Consider the following 13,589-nt stretch of genomic DNA (forward strand, 5'->3'; position numbering starts at 1 on the left):
GTGAGGCAAAACTGGGGTCCTTGATGGGCTCTCCCTTTGCTTATGGGTGGATGTCTCTCCCTTAAGAAATTAGAAGGGATCCTATAAATGGCCGTCTTGGAGTATGGAGAGAGAAGCCTGCAGCCTGAAGTGAGACAGGGATCACCTCCCATTTGTAGCGGAGAGAAGACGAAATTGAGATTTTTAATTTTGTTGATAAGGTCGCCTTTTTTCTCCCGCCAGGTAGCCGCACAGTCCGGGCAGCTTTGACCCATGTCCCAATGTTACAAAAAGGAGATGTGGGACTTTTTAGGACTCTCCCTTCCGTAAGCGGCAGCGCCACCTGGCGGTTGTAGTGACGTGCTGCAAGAGGTGCGCTCCGCCGGGAGTGGGGCGCGGTTCCAGGTCCTACAGTAACAAACTGGGCGAGCCTGGGGAAAGCTTCCCGAAGAGTTCAGGGGAGTTGGCGAGCAGAGAAGTGCAGGACCGGAAGGTGGCTCCGAAGGGGCTGACCAGGGCTTTCGGGGCGGGGCCTGGAGGAGGTGGCCTGACTTCAGACGCACAGTCAGCACTGAGGGACAAAGTCCACTTATGTGGAAGTGGGATCAGTAACAGAGGGGCCATTTTGAATCTGTGGTCAAAGGAAATGACTGGTCTGAAGCGGCTTGGCAGCCTGAGCAGTCAGGTACTGCGGCTCTACTGGCACTGCCTGAGGGTGAGTTCGCTTGAAGTAGGTAAGACATATTGGCAGATCGATTTGATATTCTGAGGATTTTTGTAGCCTCTTTGTAGAGGCGCTTCAATCTTGTTGATAGGGGTAGGTTGGCCGGACTGTGGGGTGCTAAGGTCTAGATCAAAATGTTTTCTAGAATGTTTAAGTGGAAGGAGTTCAGGATCCCTTTCAAATTTGACTTGTGGGAGAAGAACATGGTCTGGGGAGGTGGGAAAGCTGGAGAAAGGCTAAAACCTTTGACCAGGTAATAGAGCGCGCGCGCGCGCGCGCGCGCGCGCACACACACACACACACACACACACACACACACACACTCGGTGTTAAAGGGATGAACTTGGATAAGACACTGGCTTTCAAAGCCTTCCCTGGTAAGTCATTTCTATTCCAGAGTCCGAGGGGAGGATAGAAATGTTAGCTTCTTTTTTTTCTCCTTCTTATTCTTTTTAAATTTTACTTTATGTGCTTGGGTGTTTTCCTTGAATCTTTGTGTGTGTACTGAATGCACACCTAATGCCCTGGGAGACCAGAAGAGGGCACCTATGAGCTGCTATTTGAGTGCTGGGAATTGAATCCCGGTCCTCTGGAAGAGCAGTAAGTGACCCGTGGGTCACCCTTTTAGTTCCAAGCTTCTGATTTATTGTTGTTCAGGCACCTAGTTCTTGGTGTCCCAACTGAAGTCACTTAAAACATTCTCTTCCCTGGATATGGTGGCACATGCCTATAACCCTAGCACTTGGGAAGGTGGGGGCAGGAAGATCAGGTCATCCTCAGTGATGGCCACATAAGACCAGTTTGGGGCATATAATAAGACTGCATGGGGGCTGGAGAGATGGCTCAGTGGTTAAGAGCACTGACCGCTTTTCCAGAGGTCCTGAGTTCAATTCCCAGCAACCACATGGTGGCTCACAACCATCTGTAATGAGATCTGATGCCCTCGTCTGTTGTGTCTGAAGACAGCTATAATGTAATCATATATAATAAATAAATAAATCTTTTTTTTTTTTTTTGGTTCTTTTTTTCGGAGCTGGGGACCGAACCCAGGGCCTTGCGCTTCCTAGGTAAGCGCTCTACCACTGAGCTAAATCCCCAGCCCCATAAATAAATCTTTAAATAAAAAAGAGACTGTGCCTCAAATATTAATTAATATAAGTAAATGAAAAAAGTAATTGAAGCATTTTTCTCCCCTAAATATTTCCATATCATTGTGACTGTAAATAATGGGACTGGGGTACTAACCAAAGATAGGAGACATTTAGTACCTGAGAGACCCTGAGGTAGGACTAACTTGACTTTTATTACTGCTGAGTCTTTCTCCTTGCTCCACCTCTCAGGTCCAAGGACTGTGGTGATTCTCATGGAGGACCCTGAGATTTCTGCAATCTGATCAGTGTCAAATGCCACTGGATTCGCTCTGAGACTCTTGCCCTAGAGGATGGCCAAAGGGCTCCTGATGACCTATGCCCTTTGGGCTTTTGGGGGCCCTGTTGGACTACACCACCTGTATCTGGGAAGGGACAGCCATGCCCTGCTCTGGATGCTCACCCTGGGAGGTGGTGGGTTGGGCTGGCTCTGGGAATTCTGGAAGCTTCCAAGCTTTGTGGCTCAAGCCAACGGAGTCCAGAGCTGGAAACAGAGGCCAGAAGAGGAGAGACCCCCTCTGAGTCTCCTTCGCTTTGCTTCCCAGATGGTAGTAGGTGTCTATTTTGGTCTCGTGGCTCTGATCAGCCTTTCTTCCACAGCCAACTTCTATATAGTGGGCCTCCCACTGGCCGTTGGCTTAGGGGTCTTGCTGGTAGCTGCTGTTGGTAACCAGACCTCAGACTTTAAGAACACCTTAGGAGCAGCCTTCCTCACTTCCCCTGTGTTCTATGGCCGCCCCATAGCCATCCTGCCCATCAGTTTGGCTGCCAGCATTACAGCCCAGAAGCATCGCCGATACAAAGTTTCAGCAGTGTCAGAGACACTTAGTGTGCGCCTCTACCGTGTGGGCTTAGCTTACCTCGCCTTCACAGGCCCACTGGCCTACAGTACCCTGTACAATACAGCTGCCACCATTAACTACGCAGCAGAAACCCTTGGTTCTTTCTTGAGTTGGTTCAACTTTTTCCCACTTCTCGGTCGTCTCGTGGAGTCTGTCTTGCTTCTGCCTTGCCGGATCTGGTGGCTACTGGTTGGGGCTCCTGGCTTCAATAGCAGCCAGTTCCAGGAATGGGAAAAGCTCTATGAATTTGTTGACAGTTTTCAGGATGAGAAACGTCAGCTGGCTCACCAGGTAAGCTTCTCTTCCCTGTCTTTGGGTAAGTCTCTTCAGGTAAGTCTCCTCAGGCCTGTCTGGACTCTAAGAGCTGGAAGTCTTGCAGGAGCTGGTAATTTGCTTGAGGGAGCTCTACATTGAGGTCTGCTTGCTATGCCCTAAAAGGAGATCCTGGCTTCTTTGGGCTTTTGCATGTACTGCATGAAGGTACATGAGAAAGACACAAGAATAATACTTTTTAGTCAAATTCTAACATAGTTTTTCTTTTCTTTTTAAGATTTATTTATTTTATGTATGTGAGCACACTGTCACTATCTTCAGATACACCAGAAGAGGGCATCAGATTCCATTACAGATGGTTGTGAGCCACCATGTGGTTGCTGGGATTTGAACTCAGGACCTCTGGAGGAGCAGTCAGTGCTCTTAACCACTGAGCCATCTCTCCAGCCCCATAGTTTTTCTAAGGTTGTGTATCGGGCTCTTGGGTTGAGGTGTGGAACAATACCAGCTCCAAGAAGACTCCTTCCTGTCTCTCCCCAATCTATACTCCTATCTTGGAGGTTACCTCCTTTCTGACGTCTTCCACAGTGGATTAGGGGTTCTGTTTGTTTCACAGTGTGGGAGTTTACACTCAGAACCCGTAGGTACACTACATGGACACAATAACACTGAGCCACACCCCAAGTCCTATCAGGATATATTAGGTTCAAGAATGTGTCAATGTGGGGCTGGGGATTTAGCTCAGTGGTAGAGCGCTTGCCTAGCGAGCGCAAGGCCCTGGGTTCGGTCCCCAGCTCCAAAAAAAAAAAAAAAAAAAAAGAAAAAAGAAAAAGAAAAAAGAAAAGAGAAAGAAAAAGAAAAAAGAAAAGAGAAAAAAGAAAGAAAAGAATGTGTCAATGTGTGTGAGTCCCGGTCCTGTGTCATAGCGTCAGTGGAGAGGTCAGAGGGCAACTGGCAAGACTGGAATCTCTCCTTCCAGCATGTGTATTCCAGGGATGGAAGCCACCAGGCTTGCAGTAAGTTGTCTACTGCCCTGCCTACCTTGCCAGTTACCACCCCACCCCTGTTTTGCTTTTCTTTTCTTTTTTTTTTTCTTTTTCTTTTTTTGGAGACATGTTTGCACTATGTAGCCTTTAGCTGGCCTAAACCAGGCTAATATGGAGGCCTAGACTATGTGATCCTCTTGCTTCTGCCTCTCAAGTGCTGGATATTAACAGCACATACCACCATGTCAGCTAGATGAGGTTTTTAGTTTTTCCTTCCTTCCTTCCTTCCTTCCTTCCTTTCTTTTTCTTTTTTTTTTTTTTTTTTTTTTGGTTTTTTTTTCGGAGCTGGGGACCAAACCCAGGGCCTTGCACTACCTAGGCAAGCGCTCTACCACTGAGCCAAATCCCCAACCCCCCTTCCTTCCTTTCTTCTTTCCTTCCTTCCTTCCTTCCCTCCTTTATTTCTTCCTTTCCTTCCCTCCCTCCTTATTTTTCTATGTCCACGTTTTGTCTGTTCTTGACCATCAAATAAACGTGGTCACTTGGTACTGATGTGGCTTTTCCCATTCAATGCTCTGTTTATTAGATGTACTCCCCTTTAACATGGACTTGAGACAGCCTGGGCCCCTTGCTGTGTCGGATCCTGCCGCTTCTTATTTAGTCACTCTATTGTTAATATTTAGGTCATTTCTAGCTTAGGACTTTTTTCGATGATGTTCCTGTAAGCATCTTCTTGGGTTTTCGGTGGGCGAGCATACACTTATTTCTCTTGTGGAGAGGAGATCTTGTCGAGGAGATGGAGTTCTAGGCTGGAAACGGCAGTGCCATTAAAGGAATCCTGGGACTGACATGATACCCTGAGGTTTTTTTTTGGGGGGGGGAGGGGTTGTTTTTGTTTGTTTGGGTTCTTTTCTTTTTTTTAAAAAAAAAGATTTATTTATTTTTATGTATATGAGTACACTGTAGTTGTCTTCAGACACACCAGAAGAGAGCATCAGATCTCATCACAGATGGTTGTGAGCCACCATGTGGTTGCTGGGATTTGAACTCAGGTCCTCATGAAGAGCAGTCAGTGCTCCTAACCACTGAGCCACTTCTCCAGCCCTGGGTTCTTTTCTACTTCTCTCACTGCTGCGGATCAAAGCCTGGAGCTTACTCCAGTCAGGGACGTGCTCTACTACTGGAATATACTCTTGGCCAAGGACTAAAGTTCTGTCTGAGGCTCTGGGCCATTCTACTGCTAACTAGTATGATTTAGCAGGAAGCAGGGAGAAGCCCTGGGACCCTGAGCACTTATGAGATGCTAATTTGTGAGCTCTGTTCCTCCGAGGTTCTGGGCATTCCAGAAGGAGCCACCAATGAAGAAATACATCGGAGTTACCGAGACCTGGTGAAGGTCTGGCACCCAGACCACAACCGGCACCAGACGGAGGAGGCCCAGAGGCACTTCCTAGAGATCCAGGCTGCCTATGAAGTCTTGAGTCAGCCCAAGAAGCCCAGAGCATCCTGGAGGTGAAAGCAACCCCTCAAGGATGGGCTCAGTCTTGTCAGCACAGTCTTCAAAACCCAGGACCTAACAGTCTTAAAGAAGCTGCTCGATAGAGGCGAGGGGAACTTTAAAGGAATGAGGAAGCATGTGGTAGAAAATATATTTATGTGTTAAATTTCTAAATTCTCGACTACTGTCTCCTTGATTATACTTTTTTTTTTTTTTTTTGGTTCTTTTTTTTTTTTTCGGAGCTGGGGACCGAACCCAGGGCCTTGCGCTTCCTAGGTAAGCGCTCTACCACTGAGCTAAATCCCCAGCCCCTTGATTATACTTTCTTAAGACCTCAGAATAGGACTGGAGAGATGGCTCAGCGGTTAAGGGCACTGGCTGCTCTTCTAGAGGTCCTGAGTTCAATTCCCAGCAACCACATGGTGGCTCACAACCATCTGTAATGAGAGCTGATGCCCTCTTCTGCTGTGTCTGAAGACAGCAATGGGGTACTTACATACATGAATTTAATAAAAAATAAAAAAAAGGACAACAGAGTAAAATGAATATTATAAAATTAATAAAATACCTTTCAAAAAAACACCACCATGGAACCCTACCCCAGGATACTGATGCGCGATGAAGAGATTGTTTAGCTCCTAAAATTATCTACAGCACTGAGTTAGGGTTCTAAAGGAAGCTGGGAAGGTTCTGACATTTCACATGCTGTCCTATGACAAGAGAGATTTCAACAGGTGAGACGGATGGTTAAATGTCAAAGTGCCAGAAACATGTTTTTATTCCTTTTGTACTTTCTGGTCCTATACTTAAGATAGAAAGAAAGAAAAGGGGGAAGAGAGAAGAAGAGCAGGAGAGAGAGAGAGAGGTAGAGAGGAAAGAGAGAAAGAAAGAAAGAAGCAAAGAGTGAGCCACTGTTTAGATCAGGTTGGCCTATGATAGGTCTGTGAGGGTTTTTTTTTTAATTTTATGCATTTATTATATATAAGTGCACTGTTGCTTTCTTCAGACACACCAGAAGAGGACATTGGATCCCATTACAGATGGTTGTGAGCCACCATGTGGTTGCTGGGATTTGAACTCAGGACCTCTGGAGAAGCAGTCAGTGTTCTTAACTGCTGAGCCATCTCTCCAGACCTTGTGAGAAATTTTCTTTTCTTTCCTTTTTCTTTTTCTTTTTCTTTTTTTTAAAGATTTTATTTATTTTATGTATATGAGTATACTGTTGCTGTCTTCAGACACACCAGAAGACAGACCAGAATTGGATCCCATTACAGATGGTTGTGGGTCACCATGTGGTTGCTGGGTATTGAACTCAGAACTCTGGAAGAACAGTCCATGCTCTTAACCACTGAGCCACCTCTCTGGCCCAGGGATTTTTCTTAACTAGGCTGATTGGGGTAGGAAATCCACCTTGACTGCAGGCAGCACTGTCCTCATGGACTGAACCCAGGACTGAATGAAAGGAGGAAACATTGTCATACTGGTACACACTTGTTCATTCAGAGTGCTCTGCTCCTGATCACGTGACCAGCGCCCTCGGGGTCCTGCCTTGACTGCCCACACATGATGGACTGTACTTGACCTGTAAGTCAGAATGAATCCTTTTCTCTTAAGCTGTTTTTGTCAGGGTCTTTTATCACGGCAACAGGAAATGACACTGAGACAGGCCTCATGGGAAGATTCATGATTTTATATCCCATGTGTCTTTGAGGCAAGCTGGGGGAAGCCCGGGGGGAATAGCAGTTTGTGTAATTCGAGAAAGCCTTATTCAATTCTAGCCAGACATGGAAAAGGAGACCAGGATGTCTCACTTTGCAGAGGAAGGCCGAAAACAAGAAACGTGTTAAAATTACATACCTTTATTTGCTGATTTCCTTGGTCTTTTTTCCTGGATGTTAACTCTGAGTAGTTAAAACACTGTGTTTTAAGCTAGAGGTTTGTCCTGACAGCATGTGTCTAGCATGCGTGAGACCCCAGGACCATGTAAGCTGAGCTCAGTGATATCAACTTCCTCAGACTGAAAGGTATTTGTTTTGTTTTGTTTGTTTGTTTTGCTTTGCTTGACTAGCATCAAACACATTCTCTCTCTCTCTCTCTCTCTCTCTCTCTCTCTCTCTCTCTCTCTCTCTGTGTGTGTGTGTGTGTGTAGTTTTAAAATAGTGATGGCCAAAATACCCCTGAGACACTGAGAACCAGTACTTACTTGGTCCTTGAGGGTGGGCACCTCAATAGTTGTAGCCCCAGAACAGCTGTCCTTTACCGGTGGACAACAACCCATAATTGCTTAGTGCACAAGGCAGGATGCTTTGGTCCTCCCAGTCTGGCCCGAGGAGCAAGGTGTCTGGAGAGATGCTGGTCTTTATTCCACAGCGAAAGTTTCAGAACACAGGTCTGCTATCAGCGAAGTGATCCCCATCTGCAACGGGAAGTGCAAACCATTAACCCAGCATGGAGAGGGAGGCCAAGTCTACCGGAAGAAGGAGCAGGCCCTCACCAGGGCTTTCCTATGCCAATCAAGAGCAATCAGGACGCTTCAGGTGAGACACCGTACTCAGGTGGTGAGCTCTAATTTGTGACAGGTTAATATTGAAACCAGCCACAGTGCGACTGTGCCCTTTTCTTGTGTTTTCATTAAATAAGTCCCGCCTGCGAGGAGATGATAAAAGCACGCATTGACTCTGAATAGATTTTTATTAGTCTACTATCAGTTTCCTAAGCCCCCTTCAGTTCCCCCAAAGAACAGTCTGCTTTTTGTTTGAGCACTGGACCCACTGGTTCACCTAGAACTGTGTCCTGCTTGCTTTCTGAACTGTCACCTTCTCCATTTTGTACCCTCCTTCCATGGAGAAGGGCAGATGAGCATCTGGACCCGACTGTGGGTAATCATTTGCCTGTGGTGGTTCTCCTTGTAGGTGTGCGTATGACTGTGTGTATTTCTCTGGTAAATGTATTGATCGTCAGTTTATTCTAGCCAAACGTCATCGTCTTCACAAGGCCATCGGGGCTGGCGGAGTGAGCCACTTCACAGCAGCTGACACGCTGAGGTACGGGCATCACCGTGGGCCAGATGGGAGATCCTGTCAAAGAGCAAGGCAGCAGCAACAAACTGTAGACAATTTCCTTTAGTATTCACACATTTTTAAACAACAACAACAACAAAACAAACAACCCTCCCCCCACCTCCACTGGGTAGTGGTGACTCATGATTTTGAAGCAGAGGCAGGCAGATCCCTGAGTTCAAGGACAGCCTGGTCTACAAAGGAAGTTCCAGGACAGTCAGGGCTACAGAGAAAACAAAAACAAACAAGCAAACAAACACCCCAGACCAAACCAAACAAACGAACACCAAAACCACAAAAGCCAAACTAACCAACCAAGTACCCCTCTCTCCACTTTTTATCTTGAAATTTTTATTTTGTGTGCAGGCAACAAACAGCTTGAAGGAGTCAGGGTTCACCTTCCACCATGGGGCTCCTGGGGCTTCAGGCTTGGCAGCAGCTGTCCCCCCAGCCTTATAAAGAATTTGGTCTTTTTTTTTTTCTGGGACTGGAGGGATGGTGGTTAAGAGCACTGGCTGCTCTTGCATAGGATCTGGCTCTGTTTTCTGTGTATTCACACGGCAGTTAGTAACTGTCCTTGACTCTGACTCCCGGGGATCCAGCACCCACCTCTAGTCTCCTTGGGCAACATTTGTTTGTTTGTTTGTTTGCTTGCTTGCTTTTGAGGCAGGGTCTCTCTATAAAGCCCTGGATGTCCTGGAACTCACTGCACAGACTAGGCTGGCTTTTGCATCAGGGATTAAAGGTGTGCACCACCACAGCCTGAATCTAAAATTCCAAGGTTCCTAGGCTCCGTATTGGAAGGGAATTGAGAAAGCCCCAGCCTCAGTACCACATACCATAGGATCTTGGGACTTGCTTGCCTCACGTACAACCATTTTCACAGATCCCTTCTCTTTCCCACTTTGGGACATGTGTGTATGTGGTTTAGAAACTGAACTGTGAGTTGAACCCGGGGCCCCTCGGGTGGTAGGCCAGAGCTGTATCTCAGAGCTGGATATCGTCAAGGTGAGTTTTCTATACCACTTTGGCTCCTAGTGGACTGCACATGCGCACCCAGCTAGGCACTATCTTTGTATCTGCAAATGAAACACACACACACACACACACACACACACACACACACACACACACACACACAAGCTTGTTTTTGAATGCCTTGACTTCCTCAAAGGCTGGGCACTCCTAAACCTTCCCCTGCTGCCCCAGGCCCAATCGGAAGTAGCTGGTTGGCTTTATCTCCTACCTGCACCCCATCCCCAGCCTTGGTGATTTCTCTCTTCCTCTCCGAATCCTACGCACACAACTAAGTGTCCCGCCCCGTGCCCAGCCATTCGCCATTGGCCTCTTTATTGGATCAAAAACACTGAAGACTCCCAAATGAATCAAAGCATTAGATCCAGTCTCTTGTTGGTCAGCCTTTCCTTACCTTTTATTTCAAAGTCTTGCTAAGTTGCCTGGTTGTCCTAGAACTCACTCTCTAGCCCAGGCACTACTTGAACTTGTGATTCCCCTGTCCTCCTGCATCAGTTTCGACCAGCAAGCTCAGTGGAAGTTATTTAATGATTTTAATGATCTGGCTGAGAAGCTTCCCTGGCCTAGAACTCACTATATAGACTAGTCTAGCCTTTCCCTTACAGCAATCCTCCCAAGGCTGGAGTCACAGGCACCAGCCTATCCTCAGACACAACAGAAGAAGGTGCCAGATCCCATTACAGATGGTTGTGAGCCACCATGTGGTTGCTGGGATTCAAACTCAGGACCTCTGGAAGAGTAGTCAGAGTTCTTAACCACTGAGCCATCTCTCCAGCCCCCTTGCCTCCGTTTTAAGAGTGCTTTTGAAGCCCCAATTTGATTCCCAGCCCTGAAAAGGAGGAAAACCAGTCATTACTTTATTTCATGGGGGGGGGGGTTAAAATTTTCTTAGATATAATTCCTTTTTAAATTCACCACCTCTTGCCACAAAGACCAAAAACACCACCTCTTTCTTGAGGAGAACCTGTCCTTCGCTTCCCTCCATTTTTCCTTTTCCTTATTAAATAAGATACTTTTGAAAACACACTATAGTTTTGTGGACACAAGGGGGAAAAAGATGTGGGAGGAGCTGGGCTCTCCTCCTGCCTCTTCAGTCAGGGTCTCACTTTGCCCTGGCTGACCTCAAACTTGCTACACAGGGCATAGTTCTCTTACTGTGGGAGATCCCAGGTGTCCAGCCTCCAGGCCCAGCTCCTTCTGCCTTTCCTGCTGACTTCGAGGGTGACCCGATGGGTCTTGACCGTCACTGCCTTGTTTTCTTCCTTGTAATGTGAGGAAGTGAGACTTTGGTGACCTTTAAGATAACAGTGAACATTGGGGCCTGTGGTTCTTTTCACTTGAGGCTTCTGTTAAACAATCTGGCTTGTCACCTTCTGCCTGCCCTCTCCTGGACATTATTTTGGAAGAAAATAAATTAACAGGGCTAGTGGCGCAAGCCTCTAATTCCAGCACTCGAGAGGATGAGGCAGGAAGATGTCTGTGAGTTCCAAGCCAGCCTGGTCTACTTAGAGAGTGCAGGGCCAAGGCTATGTAGTGAGACCCTGTCTCTAAATAAACAAATCATTTATTTTTTGAGTGGGGGTCTTGTAAGTTGCCTAGACACTCAACTCTTCCTGACTTTGCTCCCCGGTGCTGGGATTATAGGCAGGACTCACAATATCTGGCTAAGAGAAAAAGTTGTTTTTTGTTTTTTGTATTTTGTTTTTTTTTCCGGAGCTGGGGACCGAACCCAGGGCCTTGTGCTTCCTAGGCAAGCGCTCTACCACTGAGCTAAATCCCCAACCCAAAAAGTTTTTTTTTTTAAGTTAAAAATTTGAATTAAGGGTTGGGGATTTAGCTCAGTGGTAGAGCGCTTGCCTAGGAAGCGCAAGGCCCTGGGTTTGGTCCCCAGCTCCGAAAAAAAGAACCAAAAAAAAAAAATGAATTAAACTTATTATTATTCTCATAGTGTGTGCACCTATCTGTGAGTGTGCCTTGGGGCATATCTGGAATCTGATTCAGTTTTCTTCCACACTGGATCTGGGAACTGAACTCAGGCCATCAGGCTTTTGCAAACAATGTTTTTGTTCACTAAGTCATTGTGCTAGTCTTACAAAAAAACACTAGAGGGTGAGTTGGGGGTGTTGGGGAATGTAGTTTAGTGATAAAGTTAAGTATCCCCAGGACCTTGTTTTAGGGCACAGCATAGTACCCTAAAACAGTGCCTCTCAAACTGTGGTTAACATCCCTTTTGGGGGTCAAATTACCCTTTCACATGAGTCCCCTAAGATCATCAGAAAACACAGATATTTACATTATGATTCAGAATAGAGCAAAATTACAGTTATGAAGTAGCAACAAAAAACAATTTTATGGTTGAGGGTCATCAAAGCCTGAGGAACTCTATTAAAGGTCACAGGGTTAGGAGGGCTGAGAAGCACTGCCCTAAAAGGAAAACCGAGGCTTTGTCAAATATAACCTTGCGAGTTTCATTTTCTTTGTTGAGACAGTGTCTTAGTCAGGGTTTCTCTTCCTGCACAAACATCATGACCAACAAGCAAATTGGGGAGGAAAGGGTTTATTCAGCTTACACTTCCACATTGCTGTTCATCACCAAAGGAAGTCAGGACAGGAACTCGCAGGTCAGGAAGCAGGAGCTGATGCAGAGGCCACGGAGGGATGTTTTTTACTGCCTTGCTTCCCCTGGTTTGCTCAGCCTGCTCTCTTATAGAACCCAGGGCTACAAGCACCTGGTCGGCATCACCCACAATGGGCGGGGCCCTCCCCCCCTTGATCACTAATTGAGAAAATGCCTTACAGCTGGGTCTCATGCAGGCATTTCCTCAAGGGAGACTCCTTTCTCTGTGATAACTACAGCTTGTGTCAAGTTGACACACAAAAACAGGGCCTTATTCTTACAACCCAGTCTGGACTCAAACTCACAATCTTTCTGTTACTTCTGCCCAAGAACTCCAGGCATATATCACCATGCCTAGCAAATTCATCCATTTTTGTTCCGTGTTATTTTATGGCAAGGGGTCATGTGACCCAGGCCGGACTTGAGTTCTCTGTGGCTGAGACTGATCCTGAGATACCAATCTTCCTGGCTCCACTTTCGGAATCCTGACTACAGGCACACAGAACTGCCTAGCTAATCGTCCTTTTAAAGTATACAGTGTTGGAGGGGTTGGGGATTTAGCTCAGTGATAGAGCGCTTGCCTAGTAAGCGCAAGGCCCTGGGTTCGGTATACAGTGTTGGGCGGAGAGATAGCTCAGTGACTAGGAGCACTGGCTGCTCTTTCAGAGGTCCTGAGTTCAATTCCCGACAACTACATGTGGCTCACAACCATCTATAAGGGAAATCTGATGCCCTCTTCTGGCTTGTGTGTGTATATACAGCAGATACTCATGCATTAAATACATTAAAAAGAAGTATACAGTCTTAACCCCAGTGCTTGGGAGGTAGTGGTAGATTAATCTCTGTGTGAGTTTAAGGAGGCCAGCCTGGTCTACATAAAGAGTTCTAGGACAGCCTGGGCTACATTAAGTTTACAACGTTAGGGTGTCAGGACTTTTTTTTTTTTAAGATTTATTTATTTAATTTATATGAGCATACTACTGTCGTTGTCTTCAGACACACCAGAAGAGGGCATCGGATCCCATTACAGATGGTTGTGAGCCACCATGTGGTTGCTGGGAATTGAACTCAGGACCTCTGGGAGAGCAATCAGTGCTCTTAACAACTGAGCCATCTCTCCAGCCCACCAGCTCTCATTCTTGTCCACCTTCCGGGGTTTATTTTATTTTTTTCAGTCAGGGTCTCATGCATCCCAGGCCGACTACGACCTTAAACTTCTGAGCTTCCCAAGTGTTGGTATGACAGACATGTTCTACCATGGCTGATTTATCCGTTTTGTGTTTTGAGACAGGCTCTTACACTGTAGCTCATGCCGGCCTCAAACGCCTGCCAATCATTCTGCCTCAGTTTCCCGAGTGCCAGGATCTCAGTCACAGGCTGCCACTCCTAGCTCTCTCGTGGATATTTTTATATAAATGGAACCAGACA

The 13,589-nt window shown here is 46.5% G+C and overlaps 1 protein-coding gene across 2 annotated transcripts; it reads left to right on the forward strand.

Moving 5' to 3' along the window:
* The first annotated feature begins 337 nt into the window (after positions 1–337).
* Dnajc22 (DnaJ heat shock protein family (Hsp40) member C22) lies at positions 338–5,624 on the forward strand. 2 transcript variants are annotated; one of them, XM_006257363.5, is made up of 3 exons: positions 338–713; positions 2,044–2,984; positions 5,283–5,624. In XM_006257363.5, exons 2-3 carry the CDS (start codon positions 2,145–2,147, stop codon positions 5,466–5,468), a joined length of 1,026 nt encoding a protein of 341 aa, XP_006257425.1. In that variant the 5' UTR covers positions 338–713; positions 2,044–2,144; the 3' UTR covers positions 5,469–5,624. The 2 variants fall into 2 exon arrangements, with proteins under 2 accessions (XP_006257425.1, NP_001014226.1); NM_001014204.1 differs by having other exon boundaries at positions 630–694.
* The last annotated feature ends 7,965 nt before the right edge of the window (positions 5,625–13,589 follow it).

The sequence above is a fragment of the Rattus norvegicus genome, chromosome 7 (genome assembly GCF_036323735.1).
Source record: "Rattus norvegicus strain BN/NHsdMcwi chromosome 7, GRCr8, whole genome shotgun sequence".
NCBI lineage: Eukaryota > Metazoa > Chordata > Mammalia > Rodentia > Muridae > Rattus > Rattus norvegicus.